The sequence below is a fragment of the Hippocampus comes genome, unplaced genomic scaffold (assembly GCF_001891065.2).
Source record: "Hippocampus comes isolate QL1 unplaced genomic scaffold, H_comes_QL1_v1.1 scaffold231, whole genome shotgun sequence".
Lineage (NCBI taxonomy): Eukaryota > Metazoa > Chordata > Actinopteri > Syngnathiformes > Syngnathidae > Hippocampus > Hippocampus comes.
In genome coordinates, this window is record NW_017804877.1 from 338,242 (window position 1) to 352,001 (window position 13,760).

Here is a 13,760-nt window from a genome sequence, read left to right on the forward strand (position 1 = left end):
GTTGTAGTGGATGTAGCGGTCCCAAGTGATGGAAACATCAGAAAGAAGGAACACGAGAAACTCGAGAAATACCAAGGGCTCAGAGAGGAGCTGGAGAGAGCCTGGAAGGTAAAGGTGACAGTCGTGCCTGTGGTGGTCGGAGCACTCGGGGCAGTGACCCCCAAACTAGATGAGTGGTTGCAACAGATCCCGGAAACAACATCGGACATCTCAGTCCAGAAATGTGCAGTGCTGGGAACAGCAAGGATACTGCGCAGAACCCTCAAGCTTCCTGGCCTCTGGTAGAGGACCCGAGCTGAATGAGGGATGGACACCACCCGAGGGGTGAGATGAGGATTTTTTTTTTTAATATATTTCCTGAGCTACATAAAGTCATTAAACTGATTGATGATAATTATTATCTAACAAGTTAATCACCTACAGCACATGTGTCAAACTCAAGGCAGGGGGGCCAGATGCGGCCCGCCAGATCATTCTATGCGGCCCATGAAAGAAAATCATCTGTGTCAACTTGCTAAAATCTGTAGAGAAATGTCAAATTGTCATGTGTAATGAATAACGTTGAGATTTTGCAAGAATGTTGTTACCCTGTTTAGACTCACTTGAACAATCATTGAACAAACTATCATAATTTGTTTAACTGATTTCAAAATGTGTGATTGATTCAGTTCTTGTGTACAAGTAATAATTTTGTGGTTTCACCGTCATAATGGCCCTCCGAGGGAAGACACAACTCCAAATTGGCCAGCAACTAAAATGAGTTTGACACCCCTGACCTACAGTAAACTTTTTAACTGAAATATATCATTTCACATTTCCTCTCTAGGTGTCTTTGTTTAAGGGCTTTTCACACTTGCAAAACTTGTACTGCAGAATATTTGTCTTCTTCTGAGTTAGCTGGTTTAAGCTTATAAACACACAGCCATGAGCTAGCTGTATCATATTATGTTGCATGCTAAAATGCTAGCTGCCTAAAGTCTAGTTGCACAGGCTGTTTAAGCCTCTTTGTATTTATTTTTGATAAAGTAACTGCCACGGTCTGGTTAAATGTTATAATACATTACACACACACACACACACACACACACACACACACACACACACACACACACACACACACACACACACACACACACACGCACACACACACACACACACACACTGGATGACTGGTTTGCATGCCGGCCTCAGAGTGCAGAGGGGCAGGGTTCAATTCCAGCTCCGGCCTTCCAGGGTGCCGTTTGCATGTTCTCCCAGTGAGTGGGTGGGTTTTCTTTGGGTACTCCAGTTTCCTCCCACATTTCCAAAACTTGCGTGGCAAGTTAATGGAACAATCTAAATTGTCCCTAGGTGTCATTGTGAGCGTGAATGCCTTGTTCGTCTATGCATGCCCTGCGATTGGTTGCCAACCAGTTCAGGGTGTCCCCTGCCTACTGCCCGATGATGGCTGGGATAGGCTCCAGCATGCCACTTGTGAGGATAAGCGGATGAGAAAATGGATGGATGGAGCACACACACACACACACACACACACACACACACACACACACACACACACGCACAGACACCTTGTGTAACTTTTCTCATTGTGACACAATGTAAAAAAGAGAAAGGGAGAGGTAATCGTAACATGAGATTTTGACTCCAATCGATTACGTTAGCATTTTCTGTTGTCGTTTCGTTTGCCCAAAAGGGCTCCAACGCTTTTAGACAAATATTCTTTGGCAAAAATGTAACTTCTTGGAAGGTGTTTGGCCCATTACATGATAAAAATAATAAAGCCTTTAATAAAAAGAACATCATGCCAACGGTCCAAAACATTGCCCCCTCCCCGCCCCCTCCCAAAAAAATGAATAAAGAAACTGCAAAATAAACTGGTGGAGTTGAAATTGTGTATATTAAATGGAAGTTCCAGGAGGTGCAGTTCTTTTTAAATTTGTTGACGCCACGTGTGCCGATTATGGTTTGACAGTTTTTGTATGACTTGAGGTGTGTTTTTTCTACAAAGCCTTAGTTGAACTCGTGATTGTTCGACTGAAGAAGCATCTCCACCTTGCTCGGAACTGGCCTTAAATGTGTGGTCACAAGAGCAACTGTTGAGCAATTTGAGAGAACAGGATGGCGGCCCTGTGGAAGGTTTTAGGTTTAGATTCCACAGCTTATTCCAGGAGCCATATTATTAGACTGAGCTGGGCTAAGTTTTGAGATAGCAGGTGATGTGGCCATGATATATATATATATATATATATATATATATATATATATATTTTTTTTTTAAATAATTTGTCATTTAAAGGCTCAAGTCATCTCAGAGTAAAGAGCACATATCAAGCATTATTTGGAAGGTTTATTGTGAAAGCAACGAAGATATACAATTTGAGTGGAAATATGAAGTGTGCATGAGTGGCTATGTGTACTTTTATTTGTTGAAATTGAATGCACATACTGTTATTGTTCCGACTTTATCTTCAGCGTTTTCTCATTCGACATTCATACCAGCAATGAAATGGGTTGCTGATAAAAGGTGACATTTCAAACATGTAGTAAGTAAAAATGTTTTCAATTTGAATTTCTGTAATGTTTCCTCTTTAAGAGAGTGAAGTAGAATTTCGAATCATTTTTCCTGGAAAATGCATATTGTCAGTTCATCAGTGGTTGAAAATTCATTTCAATGACGGTCAGTTATTGATACATTTTCACTGTTTGCAAGCCTATTTTATGACAAGTCTGACACCTCTGCCGACTCGATTTTAAAGAACGACTAGCGATAAATTTAGTGACTCACTCTGATGTTATTGAAGACTTTTGGAGACTCTGAAACTCCCTGACTCATTATCATACTGGGAAATGTTTACGACCTCTGGGACATGAGTGCAAATGAAATGCACTTGTGCAAAACTGCTACTGTCTGGTTTGACAGCCGCACCACACAAATATAATTGTGTTTGTGCACATTGCACATGTGCAATAATAAAGGTGGACAATGAAGAAAAAAAAACACATTCATGCAGATGACATACAACTGTTTATCACCATTTCTTCTGATCACGCAGGGCCAGTTGAGACCCTTCTTCAATGTATTTTCGATATTGAGTTATGGATGGCAGTTGGACCGTCACAATTAACGAATCCTTTTGGAATAGATTATCTTATTGATGATTCCAGCCATGACTTTGTGGGTGACACAACCGAGTTGGTCAACTTAATTTTCCCAACACTCGGTGACAGCGAATATCCTCCAGCTCAACGTGGACAAAACAGGTTTTAGTGATTGGTCTTGAAGGCAAGAGAGAAAATACTTTTACCAAAATTACAATTTAAATTGTGTACAAAACCTGGGTGTTATTTTTGACTCTGAACTTCATTTCATTCCCCACCTTCAGAATGAAACCAAAATACATTTTTAACATCTATCAATCTAACACAGAGGTGCTTGTACATGCTTTTAGCTCATGTATTTAGATTATTGCAAAGATCTGGTCTTTCAAAAAGAAGGTTCTCAAATCTACGATGACTCCACACATCATGAGGAGTTTACCCAAGTCTCCCCGTGTCAGAGTTGTCTTTGTGGCATCATCCTCTGTGATTGCGGACTCTCGGTGCAGATTTTTCCCACCAGTGCTTTAAATGGGTTGGTACACAGTGGTATGGACTAACAGCACTTCTCCATTTTAGCCTCTCGCGTACCGGGAATTTTTAAGGGCATAATGGGACTTCACATGAGCCCACAGTGCCCTCTCTTGTGCTATTTCTCTCTTGCACTTTGTGATACTCCCACAACTCGAGTCATTAGGGTAACTCAGTCATGCACGGACGGGAGGACTGTGTTCTTGTTTATTTGTTGTTGTTGTTTTTTTTTGTTTGTTTTTTTTTCAATTGATTGTTTTTATTCCTAAAGCACTTTCTGTTGCATTCTCAATGTATGGAAAATAGAAAAGTGCTTTACTCATAAAACTGGATTTTATTTGACAAGTGATAAATCTTTGGTAAGGAACTGACCGTATGAGAGCATGAAGGAGGCAAGATTTTGGATGTTCGTTAGCGTGCAAGATTCAGTTTCCATTTCCGGGCACGTCCAAGCACTGCCCTTACATAAGTGGAAACAACAGGTGTTCGCAAAAGTTAGACAGCATTAATCCTGGGAGAGGGCAAATTTAGCATATGTGATATGAGTGCAGTCAAACGACATCCTCCAGTGTTGTGTGTTTATGGCTTTGCGTTTTGTTTCATGTTGTGCCCGCTGCTTGTTGCACACAAAGCTGTTCATCAGGCGCCACGTTCTGTACTATATTTGAACCCTGTTGTCTTTGGCCTCCCAACGTGCCTTTGGATCAAGATTCTCTGGGTCGAGTCTCCTGTGTGAACAGCTCTAGCCAACAGGATGTGAAGGCAGGCCCAGAATGTAGCGGGAATCTTGGTTGAGGTTTGTTTTTACCAGTTCTTTCTTGCAGAGAGGGCTGCATATTCACTTTTGTTCCGATCAACTACAAGAATGAATGAGCAGCACTCCCGACTCCAAACTGCACCACTTTGTTTACAGACTCACCTGGCAGTTATTCAAGCCTCTTTCCAAAAGTGTCTCTTTCCTGTTCCCACATTTTTTTGGCATGAAAATAGGAAGAAAATGACTTGACACCCGGCTGAGTGATTAAAAAGTCTATCTCCTTTGCACTGCTTAGAGGGGCTTTGTCATTCAAGGTCTGTATCCATCCGCTTCATTTCCAGTCATTGATGTAGCAACTACAAGAAAATGTTGAAAAAAGTATAAATGTTTTCATTAAAGGTCTGTTCTGTGGTGCTGAAAGAGTGTCATGCCCTGGTTCTGGCTATCCATCCCTCTCATGTGTTTTCATTGAGGCTCTGTTCAAAGCTTGGCACGATATTCACTGTCATTCTTTTCTTTCTTTCTTTTTTTCCCCTTTTTTTTTGTTTCTGGAAATACTTCTTAAGGCCCAAAAATATATACATGACTTGTCTAAGTTTGGGAAAAAGCAACAATTTTTACTCTATGTGCAACAGCTACAAATTCAGTGCTTGATTAAAAAAAAAAAAAAAACGTCTGCGCCCTAACTGTTGATGACTCTTGTTCTTGCTCCACAACCCTTCTTCAAGAAAACAGTCCAAAATTAGTGCATTTTTGTGTCAGAAATGTTTTGCATTGATCACTTAGTTTGTAATTAATGAAGAGTCGACAGAAATTAGGTAATATGTTCACCCCTACGAATATATAGTTTGCCCTGATATGAGTGTAAGATATTTACTTTCAGAATCATTCTTATGTGATGATGAGAAAGTCAGAATATGTCGAAAAAACATACTTGTTTGTCACATATATTTTTCACTCACTTTGTTTTATGCATAACTGACTGAAGGCTACAATCTCGATGACTTTGGATAAAATAAATGAATAAATGTATCTCTAATCTCTGACTAAATGTATCACCAGTTTATTGAAATTCTAAATGTGGCTGTCTCTCTCTCTCTCTTTTTGTTTTACAGGACCTCCAGTAAGTAGACCAGACACCTTGAGTGATCCAGGCAGGGTTAAGTAATATATCTCTGCATGTGGGCGGGTGTGAAATGGGTGAACTGACTTCTCAAACTTCAATTATTATAAGACTGTGATAAATATTCATCATATATTATATAATGTCACATTTAAGTCACTGACCATTTTTATTATTCCATGCCATTGCTAATGGGATCATCTCTATCACTGTTTACACCTAATTTGACATCTGCCAAACTACCATGTTGGTTAAAGAGGCAGTTCTTACTTATGATCAGTGAGAAAGATACAGAGGCTGGTATGAGTGTGCAGAAAGAGACATAGGCTGTCACTAGCATAGCGCTTTTCTACCTTGGGTACTCAAAGCGCTTCACGCTGTTACCTCTTCACACGCAGCACCAGGAGCAACTAGGAGTTCAGTACCTTGCTCGAGAACACTTCGACATGGCTGCAATGGCTGGGGATCGAACCCACCAATGACCACACTACCACTGAGCCATGCCGCCACCCAGATTTTGATTTCCACCAAAGTCATTGTTTTTTGGGGTTTTTTTTACATTGGTTAAGAATCAAACGTTAACCTTTTATTTGCCAAGTGGTGCCTTGACTTACGAGTTCCGTTCATTTCATGGCCACGCCTGTACTCATAATACTTGCATCTCAAAGCATCTTTCCCGACTGAACTGAATAGAAATGCGATTAATTGGCTCCTGTCACACATTTAACACTACAGTATAAAATTCTAATATTTTTTTGTGACGTAAAAAAAGAGCAGTCTAGAGTAACATAGTCAAATAAAATGAAAATAAAGAAACAGTTTGTCATAATTTCATGCTTTAGTACATTGCTTCCACTTGTGTGCACCTTGGCCACCAACATGTATGTATGTATTGATTCAAAGAAGGTCACAACTGCTCAGTCGGGTAGAGGAATATTAGCTGTTGTTTGCAGAGGATAAAGAATATATGACCACGAGTAATGTTTTAGTTGTTTGTCTCCATCGCTTCACTGTTTTCTGTTCTTGCTTAAAGGTTTATAACAATGCAAATTTTACGTTTCATTTGCTTGTCTGTGGTGTTTTGCAGTATGTTAGCATTAAACTAGCTAAAATTGTCGCTAAATAACAAGTAAATCTATAAGTTTTACATTAAACTTAAACAGGAAGTAGCAATAAATACATAGATACATAAACTGGAAGCATGCCCTTTTTTTCTATCCATTATCTGTAGCTATCAAGCAATTAAAAATTTTATTTTCAACAATACTGTATGTCACCTTTAAGGCATTCAATAGCATCATGTAATGCCAACCCAGAAAATGAGCTAAGCCAGTAAACATGATATTTATCTGGCATCTGGTCTGCCTTTGGCTGCGGCTCTGAGAAAGGTCACCACCTCACTGACATGATGATGTCACATCACAGAGCAGGCACCTTGGCTTTGGGCAACGTCACTGCAGATGTGTGCAGACTCAATTCATGACACCTTTGTTACTGACGTGAGTGTTGTGTGAATAGATTTGTGTTTAGACTGTGATCGTGCCTAATGCAAATAGTGGTGTAATGATACGCTTTTGGATGAATACGATCCATATCGATATGAGGTCTAAGGATTCAACACAAAGCGATATGTTACACATTTTAACTTTACAGTTCAATACGATAAAGGTTTTGTTTGTCAATTTGTGGTGTGAAACTGTAGAGCAGTGTGAGTGAGGAATAATTTCCAAACATTTCAAAAGAACGTAGGAAAATATGTTGCTGGGAAAGGGAATAGATATACAGTGTGAGATACTGTATTGAGAGAAGAACGAGTATGAGGTGCGTGCGGGCAAAAGTGGATGTACACAATCCAAATATGAGGTGCATATTTATTTTGCGTACACACAAACCCAATTCCAATGAAGTTGGGACGCTGTGTTAAACATAAATATAAACAGACTACAATGATTTGCAAAACATGTCCAACCTATACCGTGTTGGCCCAAATATAAGACGGTGTTTTTGCATTGAAATAAGACTGAAAAAGTAGGGGTCGTCTTATATTCGGGGTCTAGACATTATACCCATTCACGACACTAGATGGCGCCAGATATCAATGAAGCGAATTCTGAACTTGACTCCCCAGGCCAAAGTGAACCCCTGCCACGAAGGATAAAAATAAAAATAGCGGTAGCACGAAGAAGAAAAATAAAAAATAGCGGTAAGAAGGAAAAGAGAAGAAAATAATAGAAGAGATAACAGAAAATGGAGAAACATAGCGACAATCTGGAGAAAAGTGGGTCGAAGATCGGCCAGGTTAACCGGTAGCTGAGGAGAAGTTATGATGTCGTTTACATTTCAAAAACCAGAAGCCATTCATTTACGAATGTGATTGCACTTTAGTTTACATATTTAAATGTTCAGATATTAAGATTGAATGAGGCAAAATAACATGCTTTTTCTCTCAAATATATTGTTATAATCATTTGTTTCAGATGTAATGTAATTATTTTCTGTATAAAAATTAATTTGGTGTTCAAAAAGTCTTTTTTCAAACTTGACTCTTGAAAAAGAGGGGGTCGTCTTATAATCAGGGCCGTCTTATATTCGGGCCAATACAGTATTTCATTGAATTCACTCCAAAGACAAGCTAATTCATGTTCAAACTTTATTATAATCTTTCGTGTTTTTAGCAAATGATCATTAACTTAGCATTTTATGGGTGCAAAACATTTGAACATTATATATCTTGTCTTCGTAGTCTCTATTACGATTGTATTTTACCAATGTTTTTCGTTATGTGTCCTGTTGTATTAGTGTTATTTTATGTTAAGTGTTTTGTAAAATGATTTGTTACAGCTAAAGCTGCTTGGAAAGCGCCATTTTAAGAAATAGTATTGTATTCTATTTAATATAGGTTTAAAATGATTTGCATATTATTGTATTCTTTTGTTAAACACAATGACCCAACTTCATTGAAAAGGTGTTTGAATGTAAATGTATTTTGGTCTGCAATTTTTGATTTTGTATTTATCTTGGTGATGTGAAGCGAGCTGTAGGATCTGAAGAAGTTTGACATCTCCACACACCTTTTTGGACTACCAGTACATATTGGTTTCATTTGGAATTTTTATATTGTAGATTTTTTTTCTGTTTTAGTTTGGTGTGTTTTTAATGACAGCATGCTCAAAATGAACTCAAAGCTTCAACTTCAACTCCAAATAAATTATCGTATAAATTATGAGAAAAAAATGCAACATTGATATCATAACAACCTAGTTGTCTTAATATTCAACCATAAACAAATGCAACAGAAGAAATTAGTTCTCTTTTTCAATTAACTTTACTTATTATCATAATAAGCTGTTTTAAAATGCAATAAAACATCAACATGAATAAACCTTTTTGATAAGGTGCTTCATATATGTGAAAAATAATCAGCATTCTCTTTTGTGGAACACACTAATATAGATAGCATTTAAGTCCGATATTTTCACATTTAGTTAACATGCTGCTGTGATTGTTGTGTATTAATAACAATTGTATCAAACAGTAAACAATTTTGCCAAAGGCTAACATATTCTTTTTCAAAAATATTAGCTGATCTACATGTGTCTGGGAGAAAAACACAACCCTAACCCTAACTTTTCTGTGCGCTCTCAATTGACCTCATTTACAAACCACGCATACGCACTACATTGTGAACAAAACGTGCGTGCGCAAGAATAAGTAATTATTCGTGTATGATGAAATTTATGATCGACTTTTTGAATAAATAAGGCAGCAACTCATATTTAATCCATGCCACTACCAAAAGCTGTTGATTCTTCAGGTTTGTTACCGTTTCATGCCATGGGGCCGTCCAAGATGCATCCACAAACCGGTGTGTTCCCATTACATTTCAATCGGCAGACGATCTCCTTTCTTGCAAAATGCAGTGTTTCTACCGAAATGAAGGTATTGTTCCGTCTTAAAATATTACTCCTCGTCGCCACCAAAATCTGTGTTGCGTGCCTTACGTAAAACCCCGCTGGCGAACGGAGAGGGAATGTACGAACAAAAAATGAAATATGGTTGATTAAAAATAACACTCAAACGTGAATTTTAAAAAATGGTATTAGGAGTTTTTGGTCGAAATTGTGAATTAGATTGATTAATTGATTAATAAATATTATGTTGCTGACGTGTGAGCAGCATCGACATACACTAAATCCAACGTCGACGAATGTAGCATGGCGTGTTGATACGTCAATTAAATGGATTTATGGTTACAACCCTAAATGCAAATAAGCGTCACCATAAGGTTAAGTTTACTATTGTGATGTTTTTTTTCCCCAATAATAATTTCATTGTTACTCTGAATGAATGAACGAATGAAGGACTACATTCTTTAATCGTAAAGTAGCAAGATTGTCTATTTGTTATCATGACCGCTTTTCATTGATGGAGTGGGAAAAATGACAGGAAAAATTCTGATAATACAATGTAGCATGGAGTTTGAAAATGTTAGTAGGCACACACGAGATACAGTTTAATCTTTTGAGTCTTTCACAGTCCTTAGAACTAATGCATTAAATGCAAAAAAAAAAAAACACGTTTTGGACAAATATAATGAGATATGCTTGATATATGGCATATTTCCAATTGAAAATGATATGGAGCTCTTGATGAAAATAGTTGATGTACTTGATGTCTAATGCTATGTTATTCATGGAGGGAAAAGGGGTAAAAAAAAGGTCTGACAATGTACAATATCTTTCATCTAACATCAAACTTTCGCACAAAGGTAAACGGAAATTAAAATCAAGCAAAACTGGTCAAAGCGCCCTCATGCATAGACACGTGCATACAGTTTATAAATCGACATGAAAGCACAGGTGTGTATCACTTTCCTCAATCAACCATCATTGCATTAGTAGCTTTTTGAAAATTGTCAAGAGTTCCTGTTTAGACTTCCCGCCAATTAGCCAGCCTTACATCCTTCCCTGAAGAGCTGTTTGGACAAAGAGCACTGATTTGTGTTCCGCTAGGAGAAAAAATAGCCACTTGGCAGTACATAGCGTGGAAACCAGTGAAATCCATTGTATTCCAACAGAGGCTACTTTGCTGACGTGGAATATAGTCAAGTGATTTGGCGTCAGTTAGTTTAGATAAGTAAAGGGCTCATTGTGCAGGGGCATGAGGGCATTCAGAAAAATGATGCATGTTTTCATCCAAAACCATTCCTTGCATGACATTTTGTAATGAAACAAAGTAATGTGTTCTTGAATTGAATCATAACAGAACGAAATACAGGACAGCTGTCTATATTGCATGTGAATCTGAGCCGGAATATTTCTAATCATGATTTGAATGTCACACAGTCTTCAAGATTAGTTATTTTGGTTCAGTGCATCAAGTTATTCTTCATAATGTTTACTTCATCTGTATGATTCACTCTTCCTTTTTGTACCATCATTTCTCTCACTCCTTTTTTCAGGGTCCTCCTGGACGTGCAGGCTTCCCGGTAACTTGTGTTTTTTTTTTTTTTTAACATTTGCCTTTTTGTTTCTACATCTGCATGAAGGCATAGCAATCACTTCAATGTTGATCTCTTCATTCACCCTCGATTAAGTCACTACAGAATCAATACTAAAAATAGATTCACAGCCATTTACATGACAAAAAGAAAATGCTACATTTGCAACTGTAAAACACAAATGAAGTACCGTATTTTTCGGACCATAGAGTGCACTTGAAATCCTTTAATTTTCTAAAAAAAATTGACAGTGTGCCTTGTAATTATGTGTTTTCCTATGCATTTGTCATCTTTAAATCAAATTCATTCCTATTACGTTCGCTTTGTCATTCTTACCCACATCGAATCACTTACAGAGGTCAATGGCGGTGTCCAAATTCACAGGCCGCGCCCTGCAAAGGCCGAATTTTCGCATGACGTCACTTCCGGCGTGAGTGGACTGCACAAAGTTTCCAAATTCCAGAAAGACAATTTAGAAGCCAGGTGCTTCAAAACCTTCAAAGGCTCCTCCTCATCTAGCCTCTGTGGACTGCATTAACTGTGGTGAATTTGGACACCACGTGTGGTCATGTCGTTCTGGAAATGACGTCATTCGGAGGACCCAGCCTGTGAATGTGGACATCGGGTATACGTTTTTGTCTGACTGAAATGAGGACTACTTCCTGCTCTATGTCTTAGAATCAGGGAAATGTAGTCCTACTGACCTAATGTGAGCTATTTCCGGCGGCATGTTTCCAAAGTTACGATATGGCACAATATCAACGTGGTTTGTGGGATACAGAGACATACGTCAATTTCCTTCCTATTTACTTTAACATGAATGTTTTGCGTTCTTATTCTCATCCACATCTAATCGCTAGCAGACGTCTGTTTTCATCATACCAGAACGAGAACTACTTCTTTCCTTGGTGTCATGGAATGTAGTGCTAGACTATTCCTGCAGTTGCCACTTCAATCTAACGCAGTGGTTCTTAACCTTTTTAGAGATACCGAACCCAACCAGTTCATATGCACATTCACCGAACCCTTTATTAGTGAAAAATAAACACATGATTTTTATTTTTTTTTAACAAATTCAAGACATAAAAAACACATTTATTAAACGCAGAAAAAAAGTAAACACAATTAGTTTCAGTATAAAGTATTAAGTTTTTTAATTGTGCACAAAATGAACCAGCCGGTGATGGCCAAGCGGGCATGTCATAACTAATTGACATGTTGAGTCAGGTGTATCTTAACCTCCATGGCAGAGTCTCCGTCGAACCCCTGAGACTGAGTCACCGAACCCCTAGGGTTCGATCGAACCCAGGTGAAGAACCACTCATCTAACGCAAGGGACCAGACCCGGGTGATGCAAAGGACACAGCCAGCCTCCAATAGCCATAATGCGGAGGGCATTGACTTGTTTACAGTTATTGAACTGTCAACCAAGATCACATTTAGCATAAGCCAAAATTATAACACAACCGACGGTCACCAGATGGACGAGCGATGTTCAACCTTTTTTTTCCATCTGTTGGAGGATCCCCTCCGCTTTGAAGGAAACTCCATGTAGTTGTACGCCGAACAAAAGCAAGAAAGACACGTGGCGCGACCAATGCTTTCAACCGGCCTGAAACTAGCATAATGGCGCTAAAACTATCAAATAAACATACGCTACAGTTAGAATAAACAATTTAACAAGCATTGTTTCACAAAAATGACGCACTTTTTTAACCCATTGTGGCTTGTGTTTGATTTTTAAAAAAGGCCGTTCATTGATATTGCACCTGTTAATATGGTGCGTCTAATGGTCCATAAAATACAGTAATTTTTTTTCTCTGTGGGAACAGTTACACACATTTATGATAAATACATTTTGCTGAATCTGAATCTGGAAAATGCTCTGATATTATACATTCTTATGATATGCAATTAATTACGCTCAAAGAATACATTGCTACGGCCATACTTATGGTTATGGTTAATGTGCACAAACACTCTGCAAAGAAATTTAAAAGGGGAAATCAACCCCAGAATTTGTTTTTAACAGCAGTATATTCTATGCACTCACCTGTTTTCTGAAGCTGAGCCATGACTGGTTGTTACCTGAGCCCCAAGCAACCGTAATGTCATTTTCAGTGGACAGAAAGTTGCAAAATGGCTGCCCGCTGAGATTGACACAAAAAGGTGGATTTTACTGCTTAGCTCATATTCCAAAAAGGCAATATGAATCAAAATGCAGTGTTTAGACTAGTGAGGCTATATAGAACATATTATTGTCAAGAAAATGATTGGGTTGATTTCCCCTTGCAATAGAGGTTTTTAAAAACGTGATAAACACATTTTTTTTTTTTTTTTTGGTCATGCCATTCTATTGTGTAAAGACTCTTTCTAATTATCCCTTAAATCAGGGGCCACCAACCTTTTTGCCCCACGGACCGGTTTATGTCAGACAATATTTTCAGGGACCAGCATTTAAGGTGTGGTGGAAATAATACAACAAAATAATATGGTATGAGCTGCATGAAAACTGTGGTGTTTTCGAAATATAATAATAAATACAAGGAGCGTCTAATCTGGCCGCAACACTCCGATCGCTATGGCAATGTTTAATGCCTTCAAAATACGATACAACGCAAAGTCAAAGTGCATGAAAATGACGACTCACCACAGCACCGAGCTTGATTTTCTGCAACCAGACGGTCCCATCTCGGGGTAACAGGAGACAATGGCACCTCAAGTGTGTGGTTTATGTCCAGTCTACTTCGTAA

At 38.4% G+C, this 13,760-nt stretch overlaps 1 protein-coding gene across 7 annotated transcripts in view; it reads left to right on the plus strand.

The window, feature by feature from the left end:
* The window catches only part of col13a1 (collagen, type XIII, alpha 1), a 154,276-nt gene that overhangs the window by 63,558 nt on the left and 76,958 nt on the right, over positions 1-13,760 (plus strand). For 6 of the 7 annotated variants that reach the window (XM_019881416.1, XM_019881456.1, XM_019881424.1 and 3 more), the window contains exons 3-4: positions 5,500-5,507; positions 10,969-10,995. In XM_019881416.1, the coding sequence (XP_019736975.1) occupies positions 5,500-5,507; positions 10,969-10,995 (35 nt within the window). The remainder of the gene's footprint in view (positions 1-5,499; positions 5,508-10,968; positions 10,996-13,760) is intronic. The other variant, XM_019881448.1, reaches the window with a different exon arrangement.